The sequence below is a fragment of the Podarcis liolepis genome (assembly GCF_965112155.1).
Source record: "Podarcis liolepis genome assembly, chromosome: 17".
In the NCBI taxonomy this organism is placed as follows: Eukaryota; Metazoa; Chordata; class Lepidosauria; order Squamata; family Lacertidae; genus Podarcis; species Podarcis liolepis.
The window spans coordinates 6,150,273-6,174,559 of NC_139571.1; the positions used below are offsets into that span (position 1 = coordinate 6,150,273).

Genomic DNA, 24,287 nt, shown 5'->3' on the forward strand with positions numbered 1-24,287 from the left:
CCTCAATCTTGCTGGGTAGCTTTGGGGAGGCCCTCTCAAGAGGTTCAGGGAGACCCAGGCCACCTCCAGCTCTTGAGGGCCCTAGCCATAAAAAATGTCTGATGATCTCTGCCAACAATTTCTGGACCATCGATGTATTCCAACATGGAAACCAGAGACAGGTCATGCGCTTCTTATTACAGGGGCGAGACCAGGAGCTCACCAAGACAGTGGCTAAGTTCCTCTATTTGATTTTCTGTCGCCAAAGTAAGCTACTGGATCCTGCCCTTGCTGGAAACCCTCAGAGATGAGGTGGATTGCTCGCCTCTTCTGCCCTTTGGCGGGTGACTGTGCCATTGGGGTGGCATCAAGATCGCACTGGCCTATATATTCTGAATGTTCTTATGTGATGCCAATAAAGGTTACTTGACTTGCCCTAGCCATAATGATAATAAAGAAGGGAACAGGAAAACAAGGCACCGAAAAAGAGAGAGAAGGAAATCATTTCATTTTTTAAATTTATCATTGAGTAAACGCTTCTCTAGTCTTTTGCTGGGCCGATGCACTAATGCACAGCTCTCGGGTGAAAACGTTTTGTCACATTTTGCCCACGTATCTGGGCTTCCGGGGCCCTCCTCTGACTTGCCCTGCGGCTGGGCCTTGTCAGCCAGATGGGGAACCCAGCTCAGTGTGTGTGCATGCGTGTGACCCGGTGGTTTCTGAGCTTCCTGTTGAAAAGCCCTCGCAACGCGGAAGTTCGCTCTGGGTGAGATCGGAGAGCGCAGAGCCCCGAGGCATCTTGACAGGGCCAGGATGAGCCGGAGGTCCAAGCCAGCAGCCCGGACGCAGCAGGAGAACGTGTCCTCCTCCCTCCTTGAGGACCATGAGAACCAGCAGGTCTTTGAACTGTTGGGCAGAAAGTGCACGGTAATTCTGTTATCATTTCACAGGGGCGGAAGGGCCTTGGAAGCAGAAGCCAGAACTTCCTGAGAGTCGAGGGGAGGGAGGAGGCTGCCACAAGGACGGCAGGTGGTTGTGGGCTGGGATTTAATGGCCACATTTGGGGGGGGGGATTCAAGTTGTACAATGCAGAGGACCCCTGAGTTTGGTTCGGAGCAGGCAGCCTGGGGCCAGTCCCTCTCAGCTTGACTTCCCTTTCTGCGTTGGCTGGGGATAAATGAGAAAATGCTAGAAAATTATGACAAACAGTAAGAGAGCAGTCAGGAAGTGGTGGGGGAGTTAGGGGAGGGGTAGTACCTGGGGGAGGGAGGCCCCATCATCCCACAAATGCCCACTTCAGAGTTTCAGTCTCTGGAACCGGTTCTGTTACAGGTGCCACGCAATACTCATTCCGTACAGTGGTACCCCGCAAGACGAACGCCTCGCGAGACGAAAAACTCGCAAAACGAAAGGTTTTTTCGTTTTCGAGTTGCCTCGCAAGACGAATTTCCCTATGGGCTTGCTTCGCAAAACAGCGGGTCTTCTCTTTTGAAGCAAGGGGCTGCGGGGAGATCGCTTCTCCCGGTGCTCCGAAGCCGGGCGGGGGGGCAGGGGACACCTCCCGCCGCCGCGGGGACACCTTTTGAAGGCAGGCGGGGGGGAGCAAAGACTTTCGCCCCCCGCCCGCCTTCAGAAGAGGTCCAGGACCTCTTCTGAAGGCTGGCGGGGGGCAAAAGTCTTTGTCCCCCCTGCCTGCCTTCCCAGGGGCTTTTAAATCGCCCCGGACAGCGGAGAAGTCCTCCGCTGTCCGGGGCGATTTTAAAATGCCGCCCGCCAGCATTTTAAGATCGCCCGGACAGCGGAGAAGTCCTCCGCTGTCCCGGGGTTTTTTAAAATGCTGGGGGTGGGAAGAAAAGCCCTTGTCCCCCCCCCCCCAGCCTTCAGAAGAGGTCCGGGGACAGACTGTCCCCGGACCTGGTCTGAAGGCGGTTTCCCTAGGAACGCATTAATTGATTTTCAATGCATTCCTATGGGAAACCGTGCATCGCAAGACGAAAAAACCGCAAGACGAAGAGACTTGCGGAACAAATTAATTTCGTCTTGCGAGGCACCACTGTATTTGTAAGAAATCAATATTTTATTGTGGCAGCACCTACACTTCGGAACTCCCTGCCTCTTGATGCAGACTTAAATTGGTAACTGACTAGCATTGTTTTGGAAAGAAGAAGATGCCCCGGTCGGGGTGGTTTGAAACCAGCACATGGCAATGCTCTGGGCTTGGGATGCTCACCGAAAACCCGATTTCTCACGGCATCTTGAATCTCTCTCACCTTCAGTGTAGAAGAGACTGGAGGTATTGCTATGAAGCAATCACTTTATTTGTAAAGTGAGAATGCTGCAGGTCGTAGTTTGTAGGCTGCCTTGTCTGCAGGAAATGGGGGAAGAAAACCACTTCCTCAAGAGGCCCAGTGTGGTGGTTTGGGCAGTGATGACATCCGGAAAGCCCCATCGTGCAGTCAAACCCGCCTTCAGAATAGACCCTTTCACCTGGTTCAAAAATTCTGGACCAAAATATGAAGGGGAATATCCTTATCCACAAACAGATATGTGGCCTGTTATGTACTGAGTTGAATAGGATCCAAAAGGCAGCAGTCTGATTGGTCCTAGAAAAATAGGATTCAGAATGCAGCACTCTGATTGGTCCACAGGAGCCACCCAATCCAGCTCCAGATGAAAGTGAATCCATGACCTGATTGGCTTACAGGAGAATCCCAGAATTAGCCAATCACGTGAAGCCCATTGTGTAAATAATGTATATAAAGCAGAAACTCTGGGGGAACTTCCATTCCTCCTCACCATTATGGGCTGAATAAAGAGCATGAAATCCACTCTCGACTCCGAGTATATTTCATGGCCTGTAGTGACAAGATAAAATATCACTTAATTTGAGATATGCATCATACAACACACTCCTGCTAGCCACTCCAAGCCGGGGGGGGGGGGAGGCATGATTTTTGCTCCTCCTTTGGCCTGCACCCTTGGCAGGGAACAACCTTCAAGGTACGTCCCTGGATGAGGCCAATGGGAAATAGAGTCCCAAGGAAAGTTTCACAGGTATGGGGGTGGGCAGGTGGGGGCAGCTGCCTCGCCCTGAATCCTAAAAAATCTTTGAAAAGCATTAAAAATATTCAATTCACTGAGGTCCTGCGCTGCCCTCCACAAGCCTGCGCCCCAGTAACATCCTCGGGGGGGGGGGATTTCTACTCATGATCTCACAAAAAAAAGCTCAACAATGTTTGCCCCCCCAAAAAAATCCTGGCTCTGCCTCTGTTCACAGGCCCCCATTTCATGGCTCCTCCGTGGTTTGAATCCAGCTGAGACCTGCCCTTATATTGAAACAGGGGTCCTGGCCTCCTTGATTCCAAAATATAATACTTCCACAAAACACGACTTGGATCCTGGGAGAAGTTAATTTTAATAAGTTACCGGAATGACAGTTTGTTGTCTCCTTCTCCCGCTCCTTCTCAAAGCCCTGTAACTGCACCTCTCACAGTGCCCTAAATCTGCTCCTGGTTTTACCCCCTGGTCTATGGTTCTCCATCTTTGGGTTAGGGATTTGGTGTGGTTTGTAGGAAATTGCAGGAGGCGTGAGATTCTTACAGTGGCTGGGCATGGCATCCTTGGCACAGGTAGATCATTAACATGCGTTTGCTCTTTCCCGCTAGACCATGGTCACAACTGTGGCCCAACTCCTCCTGGCCTTGCCTCAAGGCAGCAGAAGCTGGTCCAAGCAAGGCTGCGGGGTCCTGTGCTTCGTGAAGGATAACCCCAGACGTTCCTATTTCATGCGCTTCTATGATTTGAAGGTACCAATTCCCTGGCTCCCTTGTGACCTTGCCCTTCATCCTGTCACCCTTCCAGGTGTGAGCCCCTGGAGCTCATTCATGAGAATAAAATGATGTCTAGTCCACAGATCCTCTCCTCTTCCCGGAGGGTAGGTGTTGTGAGCGGGAACTGCTGCCCGCATTCGCAGGGGGCGTAACCAAGCCCCCTGCATCACTGAGTCCTGTGCCCGCATCATGCCCACCAGCCAGCCAATATGGCTGGGTGGGGGCATGGTTTAGCCGTATTTGAATGACTGTGGGCACACGGACTCTCCGTTAATGTTCCTGGCTTCCTCGGATCACCTGCCCTTCCTCCCTTTAGGTTTTTGCTTCGTTTCTTGACCGTGCTATGGACTTTGGTTGGTCGCCTTGGTTGTCCAAGGGACCTGGTAGGATAGATAGATGATAGATAGATAGATAGATAGATAGATAGATAGATAGATAGATGATAGATAGATAGATAGATAGATAGATAGATAGATAGATAGATGATAGATAGATAGATAGATAGATAGATAGATAGATAGATAGATGATAGATGATAGATGATAGATAGATATAGATAGATAGATAGATAGATAGATAGATGATAGATAGATAGATAGATAGATAGATAGATAGATAGATAGATGATATAGATAGATATAGATAGGTAGATATTCGCATTAGCCAACTGCCATAGCAATATAAAACAAGCAATATATACAATTAAAAAGACAACAATGGGTAAAAAGGACAATCAGATGACCAAGATTATCATTCAGATAGTGGCCCTTAATCTCATTGCACCCTCAATAAACCGAGCAACCTTTGCTGTTGTCTGATCATTTTGATCTGATAAAAGAAAGAACAATATGGCCTCAGATGGGCGGCCTGGGATAGTAAGTAAGAGTGGGGTGATGATCTCATTCCTCAGATCTTTATAAAGGGGACAGGACAGGAGAACATGAGCCACTGTTTCAGATTACCATCTCCACAGGGGCAGAGTCGTTTCTCAGTTGGAATCTTTTCGTATCTGCCTTCAAGTACGGCAGAGGGCATCACATCCAGTCTGGCCAGTGTGAAGGCACGTCTGTATTTTGGGAAGGATTTTTTTTCCACTTGGGAGATTGGCACCAACCACTTGGTTCTTCGCCTACCTCGTAGCAAATCGTCACAACTTTGTTAGGCATTGGAAAATGTGTTGTGTGTCAGAGGGGAGGTTGTGGCCATCACCTACCCTTGAAGGAATCTGGCGGTCACGGTTCCTGTCTGATGCCCAGGTGGTGGCTAGGGCCATGGCACGACCCTCCAGTCAACAAGTTCCCCCACAGGTTGTTAACCCTTGTGTGACTCCTTGCAGAATGGACAGGAGTCAAGTATAGCCTGTTTGATCCAATGCTTAAGCCAATACCACTCACATCCTGTAACCAATAAAGTTATGGCCTTTTCTAACCCATTAACCTAAAATACTTGTGTCCATGTGTCTTAATTTATCTCCAAGCGGGGGCGGGGCCTCGACTCACAACAAATGCTAGTGAGGAGAGAAGGTTTAGCCACAAGCCCTGGTCTGAATTGTACTGGCACAGGAGTGAAAGAAGACCAGGGGACACATTTGATTCCGTTTTTTATTTAAAGGCCAACCTACTGTCCCTAATTCACACCTTCTGGAACAAGACGCCAAACAAACTATAGCTTGCCTTCCAAATTCACACTTACATGAATTTGTCAATGCAGTTCTCCAACCCGGTAATGTATACAAAATGCACATACTGGGGTCAAGGAGGCATAAAAATGCATATATTGGTGGAAATAATGTACAGAAATGCATCATATTAAGGGGAATTGCTTTCTCTGTCCCTCCTTTGTTTCAGGATAGGAAGATGACCTGGGAGCAGGAATTGTGCAGCCAGCTGGTCTACTTGGCTCCCACCTCTTATTTCCACACCTTTTCAGGAGATGTGAGTATTGACTCATAGAATCATAGAATTGTAGAGTCAGAAGGGACCCTGAGGGTCATCCAGTCCAACCCCCTGCAACGCAGGATTCTCAACTAGATCATATAAGACAGATGACCATCCAATCTCTGTTTAAAAGCCTCCAAGGAAGGAGAGACCACCATCTTCTCTTGTGAGTCTGTTCTACCATCCAACAGCTCTTACTGTCAGAAAGTTCTTCCCGATGTTTAGTCAAAATCTCCTTTCTTGTAATTTGAAGCATTGGCTCAGGTCCTAATCTCTGGAGCAGGAGAAAGCAAGCCTCTTCCATGTGACAGCTCTTTAGATTGTTGAAAATGTGGGTATGTGAATATGTGCATATATGTGTAGGCAGTGCTTTTTTTATTAAAAAAATGTTTAGGGGTACTCTCCTTTTGACTCAAGAAAATCACCATTTTAGAGTTCAAATCGGGGAAAATAAATACAGTAAATAGTCAAAAGTACAAAGATTCACAAAATGATTAGGAGTATGCGTACCCCCAGTAAAAAAGCACTGTGTGTAGGATTCCTAAAATGTCCTGTGACTCTGCTGGAGGGAAAGGCCGAAGGCTGCAGAGAAGCAGCACAAGCACATCAGAAAAAATAAAGCAAGCATTTTTAGTCACACATTCTACTGTGTTGTATGCAAGAAAAGTTAGCATGTGGAGATGAAAGCATTTTCTGCTTTGTTGTTAAAGTCACAATATAATTTCAAATGTACATCTATTGTTGTTGTTTTTTTAACTAAGCCTTCAGAATATAAAAGTTATTCAATTATATTTTAATAGATAAATAAATGTAAACTTGGGGAAACTCCAGCTCCCTTTTTCGGATGTGCATTGAGCTGTGTGACAATTTTGTTGAAGGAGCTGGAGTCATATAGGGTTGTTCCCATGGGAACGGCCATGGTCCCATACCCCAGAGGTTTTGACTTGGGATTGCTTTCAGGAGTGCAACGTGGGGCTCAACTTTGCCGATGAGAATGAGGCATACAATTTTCAACAAATGGTGGAAGAGAAGATTCAGAAGAGGAACCAGAGAATGGGTAGGTGTCATGCCTCTTTCAAAATGGCGGCTGTAAGAAAATATGTCTGCAGGGTTTGCAACTCAGGGACAAATCATACACTACAAACAAATGGAGAAAAAGTGGCTGCTTTTTCTGATGCGAAGCAGTTTGGGGAGGGGTGCTTCTTTGAGCAAAAAAAAAAAGTGGTGGCTTAACCCTTTCCCTGCCAGCCATTTCCCCATGCTAAATTGACACCTCATCCCCGTAAAATTAAATGTAAAACAACAATAAACATTCAGATAAATGTTTCTGAATATGTTACAAAGTTGTGTCAGTGTGTATGTGCCAAGAGGGATGCCAACTTTTTATAGGCTTTGGGATTTGTTGGCAGGAGCAGCAGGGTCATGGGTGAAGAAGAGAGAATGCAGTGAGAGCCAGTGTGGTGTAGTGGTTAAGAGCAGTAGTCTCGTAATCTGGTGAACCGGGTTCGCTTCCCTGCTCCTCCACATGCAGCTGCTGGGTGACCTTGGGCCAGTCACACTTCTCTGAAGTCTCTCAGCCCCACTCACCTCACAGAGTGTTTGTTGTGGGGGAGGAAGGGAAAGGAGATTGTTAGCCACTTTGAGACTCCTTCGGGTAGTGATAAAGTGGGGTATCAAATCCAAACGCTTCTTCAGGCTGGTGTACGACTGAGCTAAACAGGTGGGGGACATGAATAAGAGACATGCTGGCATGCAGCGTTTAGGCGTTTCATCCCCTGAACTCTAGTCCAGACATGGAATGCAAAATTGTTGCCCCAACCATGAGGGCTAGGAATAGAAACTCAATTAATTTCTCAATAATTCAACATTTTCACAAAGTACCAAATTTCACCCACGTGGAGCTGAAGAGTGAGCAACTCTCTCTCTATATATATATATACAGTGGTACCTCGGTTTACAAACTTAATCTGTTCCGGAAGTCTGTTCTTAAACCATTCTTAAACCGAGGCGCGCTTTCCCTAATGAGACCTCCTGCCACCGGTGCCCTTCCACTGTTCGGATTCCGTTCTTAGACTGAGGTAAAGTTCTCAAACCGGGACACTATTTCCGGTTTTGCAGAGTTTGTAAACCAAATTGTTCTTAAACCGGACTGTTTTTAAACCGAGGTAAAGGTAAAGGGACCCCTGACCATTAGGTCCAATTCTGGCCAACTCTGGCGTTGCGGCGCTCATCTCGCTTTACTGGCCGAGGGAGCCGGCGTACAGCTTCCGGGTCATGTGGCAAGCATGACTAAGCTGCTTCTGGCGAACCAGAGCAGCGCACAGAAACACCATTTACCTTCCCGCCAGAGTGGTACCTATTTATCTACTTGTACTTTGATGTGCTTTTGGACTGCTAGGTTGGCAGGAGCAGGGACTGAGCAACGGGAGCTCACTCTGTTGCGGGGATTCGAACCGCCGACCTTCTGATCGGCAAGTCCTAGGCTCTGTGGTTTAACCCACAGCGCCTCCCGCATCGTACCACTGTGTATATATATATACCGATATGAGTGAGTGGTTCCTACAGCACAGTGAACCCCTCTGCTGACCAAGACTCCATCTAAGAGGGGCCAGATTCTTCCAGGTACCCCTGAAGCATGGCAGAAACGCTTGTCTCCTCTTCATAAATCTCTTCCTGTTTTATAGATAGACAGCCGCCACCTCCACCTCCAGTCAATGAAGGTATGTATCTGTGCAGCCCACATATCCCTATACTCTTTTGTGTCTGGTCGAAGCAGGGGCAATGGTGCTTTTTCTGCCAAGGATTACATTCCTTTCAGAATAATCTGTCAGTGGGTGCATGCCAGCTGTGGGTTGGGTCCAAAACCAGAGCCAGAAGCAGACGCGCCCACCCCTTTCTCATTCTTTATCTCTTTCTACCACACACTTTTCTCTCTCTCTTTATCATACCTCCTTTTCTCTCTTCCCCCTATTTTTCCATGCCCTGTAGGTTTGCCAGCGGAGGGGTAGATTGCTCTTACCAGAAGCCTCACTTAACACTTATAGGGAGCTTTTAAAATAAGACTGGGGGCCACAAGTTACTCACCTGAGCTGAGCTATTAAGTGAAGGGGGAAAGCCCTTGATAGTCATAATTTGTCAGGAAGGATTCGAAACCTGCGGGATCAGAGATTCTTAGAGGACTGGAGTAATTATTTGAAAAGCAATTGTGATAAACAGATTACGCTAGTAGGACCGCAAGAAGTTCTGTAAGGAGGAGTTTGTGAAATATTACAAGGAAGACTTTGAAAAGAATTATTAGTTAAGGACAATTAAAAGTAATAGAGAAATTAAGAAAAGCAGAACAAGTGATAAAGAACAGAAAATTGGTTGTTGACGGTTGTTGATGGAAGTCTAAAATACTGTATAAGAGAAGAAGTTATGTTAAATGATTGTTGGAACATATATGTTTTAAAAATTAGATAGATAGATAGATAGATAGATAGATAGATAGATAATCACCCTAGTTGCCAGAGAGGAAGTATTGCTGTAAGTACAACTGAATCCTGAATTATTGCTTTAGAGTTGTGTTGCCATATTTCAAAAAGTGAAAATCCAGACAGAAAAGCTTTTTAAAGTTTTGCATCTAGACATTTGCATTTCTGCCTGGACATGGTTACCGACTGCCGTATCCCACCTATGGCATTCTGGACATACAGTATGGCAATCCCACTTTAGAGCCTGTGGATAGCAGTGGATAGAGTTGCCTCGGTTCTCAGCAGCTCCCACAGGGAATTCTCCTGGAGCTGCTGATGGTGAGCTATCACTAGGGAGGTCAGAGAATTCCATTGGAAACACAAGCAGGAGTGAAAATTGCCAAAATCCACATGCTTGTCTGAGGTGAGGAAAGGAAATCTTCAAATGCTGCCTAAATAATTACAGTATTTTCTGCATTGTTTTGATGTTTCCTTTTCATTGAAATAATCAGGTAATTATATGATTCCATCAGTTTTGTCCATAGCCGATAGCAAGGCCAACAATGTAGACTCTATCACAAGCTGAACTGCAGCAGAATAGAAACAGTGTTGATTGTGACAAACACAGGACAGGATGGAAATTGCTGCCTCTTTACATCCTGATCACTACTTTTTTTGCATCTGTTAGACAGAAGACCAGCTCTCCCCCAGCCGCCATCTTCTGGTATTGACTCAAATGGTAAGCAGCTTGCAGAAACTCTGTTTGCGTGCTATTTGTTCATTTATTTAATGTGTACCCATATCCACAACTACAAGTTTGCAGGTCAGCTAACAAATGCAGCATGAAAACAGAGAATACAGCAATAAAATCAGGAACTTTCAGTAAGAGAAGCATCCAAAATGAACCATGGCAAAAGAGCTCTCGGTACAAGAGCCATAACAAAAAATTCCAAAAGAGATACAAGATCACAAAAATGATCTTTTATAATATAGGCAACATCCTGTGCTGGGCCACTGTGAAGTTTCACTACTCTCTGCAACCATCAGATGTCAAGGAAATAAACAACTATCTGACTTTTAGAAGACTTCTGAAGATTGGGGGGGGGGGGAGAGACAGAGAGAGAGAGAGAAGGGGAAGAATCCTGATCCACTTTCATCGCGGGTCACAGCGGTCCTACAATGGCTCCAGAGGGAAGATCAATGCGGGTTCAGATCCTTAAAATAACCATGGATGTGATTGGGTTCTGCCCCCAAGTTGACTCTGAGCTGAAACTACTGGGTGTTTTCACTGGCTAGAAAACGGATTTTAATTTAAAAATCTGTTGGCCAACTGTTAGTAAATTGAAATCACACACACAAAAAACCTCCTGTGGAATAAGCCGAGGGATGCGTCCAGGCAGGGCCGGGGAACCTGGGGTGACCTTCCAGGACTCCAACTCCCATCAGCCCCCACCAGCAGAGCCAGTGCATCAGGGATGCTGGGAATTATAGTCCAACTATATCTGTAGGGCTGCAGGTTCCCTATGTCCACACTAGGGGTTGTGGAAAAGGGTGTTAATTGCTATAGTAGTACTTAGGGGTCAATTCTGGTTGTCCTCAACATGGTGCCTATAGCAGTAATGATGCCCAGGAAGGGAGGGAGGGAGGAAGAGAAGGAAAGAAGGAAGGAACTGAAGACCGTGTGTGTGTGTGTGTGTTTATGTGTGTGTGTGTTTTCTCCTCTTCCTCTGGGAGTTTCGAGCTATTGTTGTTGTTTATTCCCCTCTCTTTCTTGACAACAGCGGAGTGGGGGGAGTGTCAGTGTTTGGTCCCCCTCCTTGCAAGGGTTCTTCTGTATATACCTGAAGAAGTGAGAAGCAAAGTTACAGGGAACCAGGCAGAGGGCCTTCTCGGTGGTGGCGCCCGCCCTGTGGAACGCCCTCCCATCAGATGTCAAAGAAATAAACAACTATCTGACTTTTAGAAGACATCTGAAGGCAGCCCTGCTTAGGGAAGTTTTTTAATGTCTGATGTTTTACAATTTTTTATTATACTGTAAGCTGCCCAGAGTAGCTGGGGAAACCCAGCCAGATGGGCGGGGTATAAATAATAAAACTATTATGGGTATTATTATTATTATTATTATTATTAACCAGTTGTAGGGTTGCAGGTGGCAGTAGTGCATTGGATTTAAAACTAAAAGGTCACCTATCATTGCCAAAGCAGGGAATCCTTACTGGACGTCCCTGTCCCTGGTGCTGTACCACTTGCTGAAGAGTACATCTCTCCATCACATCCTGGGCTTATGGGAGCCCACCCACTATACTTTTCTAGGTGACCAAGATAAAATAAGGTAGAATTTTCTTCTTTAGCTGCTTGTTCCAGTACCAGCATCTCCATATACTGTCATTATGTTGGTCTGGGGAGGAGAGGATGGTCTTGGTCAGTTTTCTTTAAAGGGGAAGATGTGTGCTTTTGCACAAGCAAAATAGGGGCAGTCCACCTTATCTATTTGTTTGTTTAAAGTAAAATAATAATAATAATAATAATAATAATAATAATAATAATAATTGTCAGGGGTTTAGGAGCAGAGGCAAGGGCAAGGGAGGAAACAGAGAGCGAAGGGGAGGAGGCAGAAGAAAAGATGAGTGATGACGACGACCCGAGATCTCCGAGTCTTTCCAGTGAATCAGAGGATTCACAGAAAGGAGCACCAGTGGCCAGGGCAAGGGGGGAGTCTAGGGGGGCACCCCAGGAAGATAGAGCCAGAGGGGACTCAGAGGAGAGCAGTTGGAAATCGGGACCAGCGTCACCGCCAGAGAGCAGGGAAGAGGAAGGGAGCCAGGGGGCAAGCGCTGGCAGCTCACCACAGGAGGGAGGGCACGAGTCAGGAGTGGCCACACCTCCATCGGGGAGCGAAGAAACGGTTAAGCGGAAAGTGGAAGGTTGGGCGCGCGCGCCAAGTTCAAATGCAGAGGAAGGCGGCGCAGTAAGCAGCCCGGAAAGGGAGCCAGGTCCTAAAGCCCGGCGCAAGGAGACAGGAGGGTCCGGGGGGTCAGCGTCAGAAGAATCCCGGAAGGAAGAGACCCCGGGGGGTAGAGGGACCCAGAGGAGGACAGTCAGGCGGAAAAGGTGGAGCCGGGCTAGGATATTAAGTTGGTGCACACGGGGCGGAGACTCAGACGGAGCTTCGCCGATCTAGCTACTAGACGTAGAGTGGCACGCAGCAGCTTGAGAATGGAAACTGTAACTCAATAAAGACTTTTACTAAATGATCGCTGGCTAGCGTGATCCTCTGTGAGCTAGGATCTTCAAGCAGCTCTGACAATAATAATAATAATAATAATAATAATAATAATAATAATAATAATAATAATAATATTTATACCCCACCCATCTGGCTGAGTTTCCCTAGCCAGTCTGGGTGGCTTACAGCACATGAAAAACTGTAAAACTTTAGACATTAAAAATTTCCCGATACGGGGTTGCCTTCAGCGATACCAAGGCAGTTTCAGTCCCATGATGAGGCCTGAATCCCAACTGGAAGAGATCCAAATGGTCTGCATCCTCCAGGCGTGCCTGGAGTTGTTCAGTGACCACCTGCTCAATCACCTTGCCCAAGAATGGAAGATTTGAGACTGGGCGACATTTGGCCATATTGGCCAGGTCCAAAGATGGTTTTTTAAGAAGTGGTTTAATAACCACCTCTTTCAGTGGGTCTGGGAAGGCTCCCCCACAGAGGGAATCATTCACCACCCCGTGGAGCCCATCGCCCAGCCCTTCCCGGCTCATTTTTATGAGTCAGGATGGGCAAGGATCAAGGAGACAGGTGGTCAGTTTCACTCATCCAAGCAGCCTGTCCACATGCTTGGAGGTAACAGATTGGAATTGATCCCATGCAACTCAACTAGACAGGACTCTAGCACTCTTCTGCCCCAGCCCTGCTCCCGTAGTGGAGTCTACCTCTTTCCAAATCTGCACTCAGAAAACTGGGTCTTCCAAAAAGGATGTCTGGTGCAAACTAATGACTTCCTAAAAATCACTGCAACTCCCCCCCCCCCAATATGACTTGGGTTGCTGTGCTTAAGAGAAACCTGGTGGACAAGCAGAGCCAAGAAGAGGCCCATCTGCTTCATCCAACCGAGTCTTTGCTACACATGCCAGGTCAAGTCCTCCATCCACAATCAAATTGTGGATGACAGAGGTCTTGTGAATCATTGACCTGGCATTGCACAGCAGCACCTTAAGGTCATGTGGGTCTCCCTTGTTGATTCCAGTATCCTTCTGGTCAAGACCAAACCCGGAGGCAGATAGATTCAAACGATGACTAAGCCTGCCTCCTCGGTAATGACATGGTCTGGTCCTAGCATAATTCCTCGTCTTACCCGTGATCACTGAGATCAGGTGTCCCAGTGCCCTTGGAACCTGCCACAGCCATTCTGTTGACTGGGATCCACTCCCAGGTAGTCCTGGGATGTGTTATACAAACTATACAATAAACCAATAAAACAGTAGAAACTAATAATAAAAAATTGCAGTTATACTAAAATGAAACTAATCCCCAGACCCAACTAAACATTTATCCTACTCCCAACAGAGCAAAAAACAAACAAAACCAACAAGAACCAAAATTTAAAACGCCATAGATTAAAAACTATTTAAAAACATTTAAAAGCATTTTCAACAGTTGCCCCAACCCCAGACTTTGTTCCCATGAGTTTGGGTTCCAGCACTCACAGCAGGGCAATGTCCCGCCGGCCTCCCAGGAGTCCCTTACGCTGAGCAGGGTGAGTCTGGGCCCTGTCCCCTGGGCCAGGTGGAAAGAGTCTTGCAGGGAGCAGTCTTCAGCACTCACAGTGGGGCAATATCTATCCAGCTCTTTAGCTGAAAAAGTTCCCAGTGACTTAGGTGTCACGGGAGTTGGGGTTGCTTGTGTGTAAACCTCTAGCTGTTCCAAACTGCTTAGGGGCGGTTGTGTCTTTCTCTGACTGAGCAGCTTGGGTGCTGCTGCTCAGTCGCTCAACGAATCCGTGAGTGGGCATCTCCTAAATTTCCTCCAGCATAAGAATTCCTTGACGGACAACCTACGCCTCACCTCTCTGCGCGTAACCCTTCTGCGCAGAGTGGGCGTGCCTAGTGGTGCTCCTCCACCCTGCTCACTGTCTTCACTGCCAGAGTCTCGGAGCCTCTCCTCCGAGATGCTTTCTCCCTCTCCCTTCTTCCTGGTGTCACCTGGACATTCTTCCCCAGATGACGTTCTCTCTCTTCCCTTACTTGTTCCCTCTCCTGCAGAGTCTGGAAGCATCGCCTCCCCCCTCTGCTCTGATGTCAGTTCCCTGACATCCGGTAAAATATGTAAACACACACATGCAGTCAAACAATGCTAGAGAATAAAGAGATGAAACATAGAATGGAAAACAATGTCTGAGATGGCAGGTAGCACAGGGAGTGTTGTAGAGGAGGTCTGATTGATAGGTGTTCGCTTCCTCACCCCATCTTATGTTCCCCAAAGGACGTGGCATGCAGCCAAACTCTCCTCCAGCATCTCTGCCTCTGGCAACGGTTGACATCCAGAATCCAGACATCACATTTTCCCGCTACCGTGGACTTCCTGTTCCTACTGCAGTGGAGAAAAAGAAGGGGAAGAAAAAGATTTCAAAGGCTGACATTGGTGCTCCAAGTGGGTTCAAGTGAGTGCTTGCAGAAGTTATGCAGACTCTCAAAGACTGGGATCTGGGGAGAGTAGGACACCTTCAAATTTCAAACAACATAACAGAAAGGATTCCTTGACTTCAGTTTCTTTTTCTGAAGTTTTCATATCAGGCTTTCTTTGTTTTGCCCTTGAAACTCTTGTTTCTTTACTTGCATATGGAAATTTTCTATGAAACACAGCTTGAGAACTACCGTATTTTTTGCCCCATAAGACACACCAGCCCATAAGACGCACCTAGTTTTTTGGGGGGGAAATAAAGGGAAAAATTTTTTATCCCCCCCCCCAGGTGCGCTGCGCTCATCCCGAAGCTTGGGGCGTGCTGAGCTCAGCGCGCCCCCAGCTTCTGGGTGCCGGCAAGGTCTCCGCTAGCCCTGGGAGAGCCGGGCGCCTCTCCCAGGGCTAGCGGACCGCTGCGCTAATCCCGAAGCTTGGGGCGTGCGGAGCTCAGCGCGCCCCAAGCTTCTGGGTGCGCGCAAGCAGTCTGCTAGCCTTGGGAGAGCCGCGGGGCTCTCCCAGGGCTAGCGGAGCACTGCGCTAATCCCGAAGCTTGGGGCGTGCGGAGCTCAGCGCGCCCCAAGCTTCTGGGTGCAGGCAAGCTCTCCGCTAGCCCTGGGAGAGATGGTTCTCCCACAGCTAGCGGATAGCTTCCTGAAGCCTGGAGAGCGAGAGGGGTCGGTGCGCACCGACCCCCCTCGCTCTCCAGGCTTCAGCGAAAGCCTGCATTCGCCCCATAAGATGCACCCACATTTCCCTGTTCATTTTTGGAGGGGAAAAAGTGCGTCTTATAGGGCGAAAAATACGGTACTTCCGTAGCATAGTGTGTGTAACCCTAACCTACAGCAGAGGACTGCCATGCTGTGCTTTGCACATGCGCAGGTGCTGCCTCATATGGAAATATGGTGGAAACAACTAGGATGCAAGCAAGTCACAATATGCTGCAGATGGAAGGAGGAGAGGGGAAGTCGAAGAGGTCTGGAAGCCGTCATGTGGACGCATTGCGATGCAAGGCCTTCACTCATTGAATGTCTTCTGTGATTCCTTTCCAGGCATATCCAGCACATTGGATGGGATCCCAACAGTGGATTTGATGTACGTAGCCATGGTGATTCATCAATAGACTTGAAAGAGAGAGTCTCAGTGGGGGGAAATTATCCTGAGGTCTCACATGCGTATGAGATGAGACTTTGGAGTTACTAAGTCCAGCAAACTCTGTGTTTATACATAGAATCATAGAATTGTAGAATTGGAAGGGACCCTGCAATGCATGACCTGCTTATTTACATCATACCTGACTGAAAACATTAGGCCCTTTCTCTCAAGGTTTGCTTGTATATTCCAATTATAAGGTGTTGTCAGAGCTAGTTGCTGTGCCAAAAAGTTTAGACTGGAGCCAAAAGGAAGCAATGCTGTTATTTAGAAAGAGCAGGTGGTCTCCTAGTTACTCTTTTCATTGAACAGCTTTGATTCAGAAGCTTCTGTAGGGATATCACCTGGCCTGTTCTCGCCTCTCAGCTGGTATGGCTAGTCTTCTTCCTGCATTTGGCTGGAGTTGGGTGATAAGGCACAGCTTAAACAGCTACAGGAAGGATGTGGGACCCTCCAGTTGTTGCTGGACTCGAACTCCCTTCAGCCCTAGCCCACAGGGCCAGTGGTCAGAAGTACAGTGGTACCTTGAGTTACAAACGCCTCAGATTACAAACGCTTCAGGTTACAAACTCCAATAATCTGGAATAGTTACCTCGAGTTGAGAACTTTGCCCCAGTCTGAGAACGCCTCTAGTTAAGAACAGTTTCAGGTTAAGAACGCACCTCCACAACGAATTAAGTTTGTAACTAGAGGTATCACTGTAATGCTTAAAGATAGTTGAAGTTTTAAGATTGATTTGACTATGAAGAAGGTTTAAGGTGATGGTAGGTTAGGCATGGAGGGACGTGGATGGCGCTGTGGGTAAAACCTCAGTGCCTAGGACTTGCTGATCGTAAGGTCGGCGGTTCGAATCCCCACGGCGGGGTGAGCTCCTGTCGTTCGGTCCCAGCTCCGGCCCACCTAGCAGTTCGAAAGCACCCCTAAGTGCAAGTAGATAAATAGGTACCGCTTTATAGCAGGAAGGTAAACGGCGTTTCCGTGTGCGGCACTGGTGCTGGCTCGCCAGTTGCAGCTTCGTCACGCTGGCCACGTGACCCGGAAGTGTCTTTGGACGGCGCCGGCTCCCGGCCTCTTGAGCGAGATGAGCGCACAACCCTAGAGTCGGTCACGACTGGCCGGTACGGGCAGGGGTACCTTAGGTTAGGCAGAGGTTAGGACTGTATAATTGTTTTAACCGTACCAGCTACCTCATTCTATGCTGGAAGCCAGGTCCTATCAGTTGTAACCCGATGACCATCATGACTTGAGCAATGGCTGAAGTAGATGGGCACTGAACAGACATGGCAACACATTCTCTCTCTCTCTCTCTCTCTCTCTCTCTCTCACACACACACATTTGTCTATGTTTTTATTTCAGGTGAATAATTTAGATCCCGATTTGAAGACATTCTTCTCCCAGGCGGGAATCAGTGAGGCTCAACTGACTGATGTTGAGACTTCAAAGATTATCTATGACTTCATTGAAGGCCAAGGGGGGCTGGAGGCTGTGAAGGAAGAGCTGAGACGACAGGGTGAGCTGCTGGAATGGGAGGGGCTCCGACCTCAGGTATCATTGGCTGCCTCTCTGAGACTGGACCAGTGAATGGCTCCAGATCCTGGTCTCAAACTAATACTACACTGACTATTAGAAGGCCTATCCATGCTGAACGTTTTGTTTGAGCTTGGATGTACTGATCTGAGTAATAACCTCTGGAGCGGTAGCCATGTTAGTCTGTTGCAGTAAGAACAACAAAGATCCTTGTGTCACCTCAAATGGTTACCGATTTATGACAGCTTAAATGTTTGTGAATTAGTAGTGGGTGGCGCTGTGGGTTAAACCACAGAGCCTAGGGCTTGCCGATCAGAAGGTTGGCGGTTCGAATCCCCGCGATGGGGTGTGCTCCCATTGCTCGGTCCCAGCTCCTGCCAACCTAGCAGTTTGAAAGCACGTCAAAGGGCAAGTAGATAAATAGGTACCACTCCAGCGGGAAGGTAAACGGCGTTTCCGTGCACTGCTCTGGTTTGCCAGAAGTGGCTTAGTCATGCTGGCCACATGACCCGGAAGCTGTATGCCAGCTCCCTCGGCCAGTAAAGCGAGATGAGCGCCGCAACCCCAGAATCATCCGCGACTGAACCTAACAGTCAGGGGTCCCTTCACCTTTACATTTTAGAGTCCACTTACGAGATGCATGGATTGTAGTCCACAATTGGCATTGGCATGCAGGGGTGTGTCTACGCGTATAAATTTATCTTTCACCATTGAGTGGTGGAATTTTGGGCTGTGTGTTCATCGGTATGCTGATGCCCTTCACATCTATCTCTCCTTTTCATCTTCAGCAAGGGGTGTGTGTGTTGCATGTTCTGAATCAGAGCCTGGGTGCAATTATGGACTGAATGAAGGCCAATAAAGGGAAACTCAATCCAGACAAGATGGAGCTATTGTTAATGGGTAGCTCTTCTGACTGGATGACTGCATGTTCTTGATGGGGCTGCAGTCTCTCTGAAGGAAGAAGTCTGTAGTTTTGTGATTCTCCTGGATCTTTTTCTGTCATGTGAGGGCCGCAGTCGCATGGAGTGCTTTCTACCAGTATACCACTATTTGCCAGGGGTAACCTAGCTTCCGTAGGCTATGCTCTACTAGAGCTATGCTCTGGTAACCTCCCAGCAACTGGTATTCAGAGAGAGACAATAAACCTTATTGTTCTTACTGATCTAATCATGATCAGCACAATAAGCCATCTATCAAAGTATTTTTGCTCGTTCTAGAATACATGGACAGTTCTCTACTAAAGCTGCCCACTGGGATTTTAGTGTTGATATTTGTCTCATTTCAGGTCCAAGTCACCCTCCACCCCCACCCCCAAATCGTTCTGGCCCTGGACATAGCCGAAGTGGTCCTCTACCACCCATCCCACCTGTATCGAACAGGGGAGCTGTCCCTTCGCCTCCACAGCCCTCTCGAGGACAGCCCAGCCCTCAGTGGGGACCTCCTCCACCAGCCTCTCGGCCGGGAGCAGCTCGTCCCCCACCACCCCCAGCTGGGTCAGCCCCACCGCCACCCCCACCCCCGCCACCCCCACCACCCCCTCCTGCATTCCCAAGTTCTTCCCCATGTCCCCCTCCCCCTCCCCCCTCTGGAGGGCTTAGCTCACCTGCTGTTGCCTCCACCGGACGTGGTGCTTTACTGGATCAGATACGACAAGGAATACAACTCAATAAGGTAAGACACGGTGGAGAGCATCAAAGGGTGGTTCGTGCTTAGTGTGTTAAGTATGATTTCTCATATATGATTTCCCTGGTTGGATTGGCTAGAGCAGGCATGTCCAACAGGCAGCTCATGATCCACTGGTAGATCACTGGACGTCTGTGGTAGATCACCAGTAGATCCCCAAAGAAGCTCAACAACTTTGACCTGAACCCCCCAAAACAGGACTTTCCTTCCAAAAAAACCCCTCAACATCTTTGCCCTGCACCCCCAAAATGGAGGTAGATCACTGCCAGTTTTTAACTCTGTGAGTAGATCACAGTCTCTTGGGAGTTGGCCACCCCTGGGCTAGAGAATTACTTAAGAACCAGATGTGGCAGGAGGATAGCAAAGTTATGGCAATGTGTGATAATGGAGGAAAGAAATATGATGTCAGACTTAACTGTTCTCATTACATTAAGGCCTAGTTCTCCAGTTCTCTGCCACTTCAGACTGCAGGTGGGGAATCACATGATGGAATACTCCCCAATTGGGAGGGGGGGGACATCTATATATTAGAGAGGGTTCCAACTTGTTGGTACATATGTACACATGTGGTGGGAATGTCTTTGTGCCCCAACATTCTGGGTGGGGTGATGTTTAAGGAAATTAACTCCAACATTGAACAGCGGGCTCAACCTGCCTTGCAGTTATCACTGTTAAACCTATATATAGGTTTAGATTTAGAATTGAAACACAAAGGATTGCTGGGTCATTTACTGGAAGCAGCAAGGACCATCATAGCTTGCAACTAGGGATTTTCATGGAGTGATATTTGACCTGTGGTATTAGAGAGTATGAAGACAGGAGTGCCTGGCGTGCTCTGGTCCATAGGGTCAAGAAGAGTCAGACACGACTAAACGACTAAACAACAACAACAACAACAACAATTAGAGAGTATAGCAGACGGCTGCTTTAGAAAAAATTAGTAGTTTAGAAAAAAAACTTTAGAAAAGTTTAGGGTTGCCCCTGGCCAGAAATAGAAGGGCCCTTTTGAAACAATTAACTTTGCTAGTGTAGTAGAACACGGTTGCCAACTGCCATCATCAAATGTTTCCTTTTGGATATTATATTTTTTGCTACTTTTTGATATTTTTATGCACCTAAAAGGAAGGAAAAGAGAAATGGACTAATATATGTATTTTTAAGAAGTGCTGCTGTGCTAAATTCTGAGACAATGTGTTTTCATTTTGCTAGGCACCTATTTTTCACTTACTGACAATTTGCCTTAATTGTCTTTATGCTTATGTACACATATATGTAATATTGTGATGGCATTATACTCTCTCTCTCTTGGTTTTTAGTTTTTGCTTTGCTTTACCCTTTTAAACATCTCAATATAAATTTTAAGGCAAATAAAACTAAAATAAAGTTTTCCTACTAGTGTGACAGGGAGAAACCCTTCTCTCTATTACTTAGAATTTTATGTGGAAGGAAGCGTTATCTCTGGAAGAACATTCAGTGGTATAAGCCCCCCTGTAATTTAAAGCAGTATAGCCCAGACATGTTTGTGCAATCTAGTCTTAAATATTTGCCTCTTACCACTGTCCACTGCATTGTGACAGTTCTTTCTGTTTTGAGGAGGAGCAGAGTGAATAAGCACAGTTTTGTGTGGTTGAAAGGTTTGTGCGGGTTCTAAGGGCCGTCAACATTCGAAGCCCTAATGACACCACTTGCAATCCTTTTACCTTTCAGACACCTGATGTGCTGGAACCGCCATCGCCTGCACAGAGCTCTGAAGGCCTGGTAGGAGCTCTTATGCATGTGATGCAGAAGAGGAGCAAGGTCATTCATTCCTCAGGTGAATTTTGTTGCATCCGATACATCTCATCCTTTGAACTGCGTGCTTACAGACAAAAACTTAACAAACTGTCTAAAGTTTTGTGCTTGACTGGAAAGGACAAAGCTAAGATCTGAGCCAGAGCCAGTGGCATTTTGCAAGGGGTGAAATCTTGATTCCTGCACTGGTATTGTATCTAGTGTTAAACAGGTACAGCGGTACCTTTGGTTGTGAACGGGATCCGTTCTGGAGCCTTGTTCGCAACATGAGCAGAACGCAACCCGCGTCTGCGCGTGCCGCAATTCGCCGCTTCTGCGTGATGTCATTTTGAGCATCTGCGCATGCGGCGAAACCCGGAAGTAACCCTTTCCAGTATTTCCGGATCGCTGCGGGACACAACCTGAAAACGCTCAACCTGAAGCAAACGCAACATGAGGTATGACTGTAAATGCAAAGGGTTCTGTCCAATGCCACTGTTACTCAGAGGAGAACCATTGAAATCAATAGAGATTGCTAACTTTAGTCCACTCATTTATTATTTTGAAAAATGGGTCTACTCTGAGTAGGGCTAGCACTGAATACAACTCCAAGGGAGAAGGGTAGGCTGGAATAACTTGTAAGTATGGGGAGGTGGTTTGGGTGAATGAATGGGGTGACCATTCATTCCTGTATGGAAAAAGAGGTGTAGGTTCACTTTAGAAGTGCTGTTCGGGAAAGCCTCCTCTCACATTGTTGCTTTGTTCTATTGTACCCACAGATGACGATGAAGACAATGGTGATGATGAAGAGGATGACGAGTGGGATGACTGAGTCCAGAAGGACGCAAAGCCTGATCCTTCTGACAATCTGTTGCTGTCTGAATTGCTGTGGGCATTTAATCAGACTGCTACTCTGTTATGGTCCCCCTCACAATCTGTGCAGAAATCCAGTAGGTGCAAGGGCAGCTCCGCTTTAGTCCCTGCAGTGACAGGTCATTATTTTCCCATTCCTCCTCTCCAGCATCACTTAGGCTAAAGAATAGTTCCCATTCTGTGCACCTGCAAGCCTTTGACAGTCTTAGAAAGTTCGGCTGTAATCCTCCCTCTTTCAAACCCTCGGTCTTGACAATACCACTTCTAATCTCCTCTAACTTTCTAAGAGCCATATTATCTTTCATCCAGCCCCTTCATCCTCCTTTCTTTCTCCTCGATGTATAATCTTGTGTGTCTTTAAGAAGTGGTTCCCCCTTTGAGGCCAATGTGCAGGTATGAAGATTACAGGAATGTAAGCAAAATCTCTGTCTTATAAAATAACCAGTGCATTGTTAGCACACATAAAAATCCTAGTTGTCTGAATTATTTGCACGCCTTTCGGAGGAATGTTTTCCCTTCCTTTAGTTTTACCTTTGGGTAGGGGTGGCCGGGATGCAGTCTCCAAACTTTAAGACAGGTATACTGTACCTAATTACTTTCAAATTTGGTTGTTTTGATTGCAGTGTGATAGAGGGGACGTAAATCCAGATTTGACTTCAATGAATTATTCTTTTATTTACAGTATTATAGAGATATATACTGGAAACTAAAGTATTTTCAGTGGCTTGGATCCTAATTTGCTCTTCTCTCCGCACAAGGGGGGGGCGGCGTGATTTCTGCCAAATGGTCTGCAACGCCCCACATCATATCTTACACCATTCCCAGTAGTCCCCCACTGGACACAGAAGGTTGTGAAAGAAAGGGGAGGTGGGAAAGTCCAGTTCCATGAACTCTGTTCTATTCCAGGGAAGGAAAATTGGCTTGGATCTTAATGTGCCTGTTGGACAGAACAAAACGAAAACAAAAAAATGTCTGGAAGACCACAGATAAATAGCTTATGCCACTTACCTTTGAATGGAATTAATATTGTAGTAACTAGAGACTTTTCAAGGGAGTAGCTCTACACAGGAAATCTTAGCTTCACCTTTGGTGTTTTGACATTGTGCAGAAGAAACTGGGCAGCTTGGAGAACAGACACAGGATCCTTTCCTTTGAGGGTGCCTTCCGGAGGCCACGGATTCAAGCACATACCAGAACTTTGAGTTTGCATAATTAAAGTGGATTAAACAGCTCTGTCACCATAGTCCAACAAATCCACGGGGGGGGGGGGGAGAATCAGTCTTTTTGTGGTTCAGAAAGTGATAATGAAATGCATAGAAACATGTGGGATGAACATATGACTAATGGGCAGACGTATAAACTTTCTGTAAATGAATCCAGATGAATGCTCAATAATGATAGGCTATAATCAAGCTTTATGCAAGTAAATACAGATAAATGTTCAATAAACAGGTTGTCTGAAGGGGCACTGAGCCTCAGCCTCCTGTACTTTTCATCTTCTGAGGTCAAACACACTTTTTTCTATTCCTGATTCATTATTCTCATATTTAGAGGGTTGCTAGTGAAACATAAAAGTAGTACATTGTGCTGTGGTGGCAACAGGGTGGGAAAATGCTGTCTGGTAGTATATGAACATTATAAATTTGGTGCCAACGTGAGCTTTATTCTTTTAGGGCTAATAGCATCATGAAGAGGAAATTTGGTCAGGATTATAACTAGGGAAAGAAGGGTTAAATCTCCTTCCACTCCCCGTGCTGCAGTTCCTATTAAAACTGACACCCACCTATGTGCCTATAATATATATATATATTTAAAAACTGTAACATATTTTAAAGTGGCACATTGTGTTATGTCTAGTTTGGCCCACAGTCTTTCTTGTTTCTTTAGATCCTTTTTTCTTTCTACAGGCTCAACAGCTATGAATAGAGTAACTAAGTAAAGTCAAAGGTTTCCATTAAAGTTTTTTAAATGTAATTTTATTTCATTTCAGAAACTTAGTTACTTCTGTATACCCTGGGGTAGTAACTACTGTTCATTTTCCACTAGACTTTCTCTTCTTCTCCCCTGCAGCCTCCTGTGCATTCACAAAATCAGCTCCAGAGACTTGGAGAGCCGTCTGGAACAGATTTTGGGGGCAGACGGAGGGAAGGAAGAGAAAGCCCTGCTGTGCAAGTGGAGTTCTGTTTGTGGATTACTGGATACAACCCAGGATATTCCCCAAGTATGTGGAATCCACAACCCTATTTGCACAGGGAGAGGGGATAATTGTTGAACACCATGTGGCCAAGAATCTTGACATCCTGAATCTTACTACATTACTGAGGGTGCAACAGCAGCACCTTCCTGGATGCAAGCAGGACACCATTATTATTATTATTATTATTATTATTATTATTA

At 46.7% G+C, this 24,287-nt stretch overlaps 1 protein-coding gene across 2 annotated transcripts; it reads left to right on the plus strand.

Annotated features, from left to right (window-relative positions):
• Positions 1 to 662: 662 nt before the first annotated feature.
• On the plus strand, positions 663 to 22,358 carry WAS (WASP actin nucleation promoting factor). Of its 2 annotated transcripts, XR_014520787.1 has the most exons (13): positions 663 to 906; positions 3,645 to 3,785; positions 5,657 to 5,743; positions 6,707 to 6,803; positions 8,431 to 8,466; positions 9,887 to 9,937; positions 14,690 to 14,867; positions 15,937 to 15,979; positions 17,394 to 17,547; positions 18,850 to 19,235; positions 20,955 to 21,060; positions 21,797 to 21,979; positions 22,010 to 22,358. XR_014520787.1 is itself a non-coding variant. In XM_083483105.1 (12 exons), the coding sequence occupies exons 1-12, from the start codon at positions 793 to 795 to the stop codon at positions 21,847 to 21,849; spliced, it is 1,446 nt and encodes a 481-aa protein (XP_083339231.1). In that variant the 5' UTR covers positions 663 to 792; the 3' UTR covers positions 21,850 to 22,358. The 2 variants fall into 2 exon arrangements, 1 of the variants encoding a protein (XP_083339231.1); XM_083483105.1 differs by having other exon boundaries at positions 21,797 to 22,358.
• Positions 22,359 to 24,287: the final 1,929 nt, after the last annotated feature.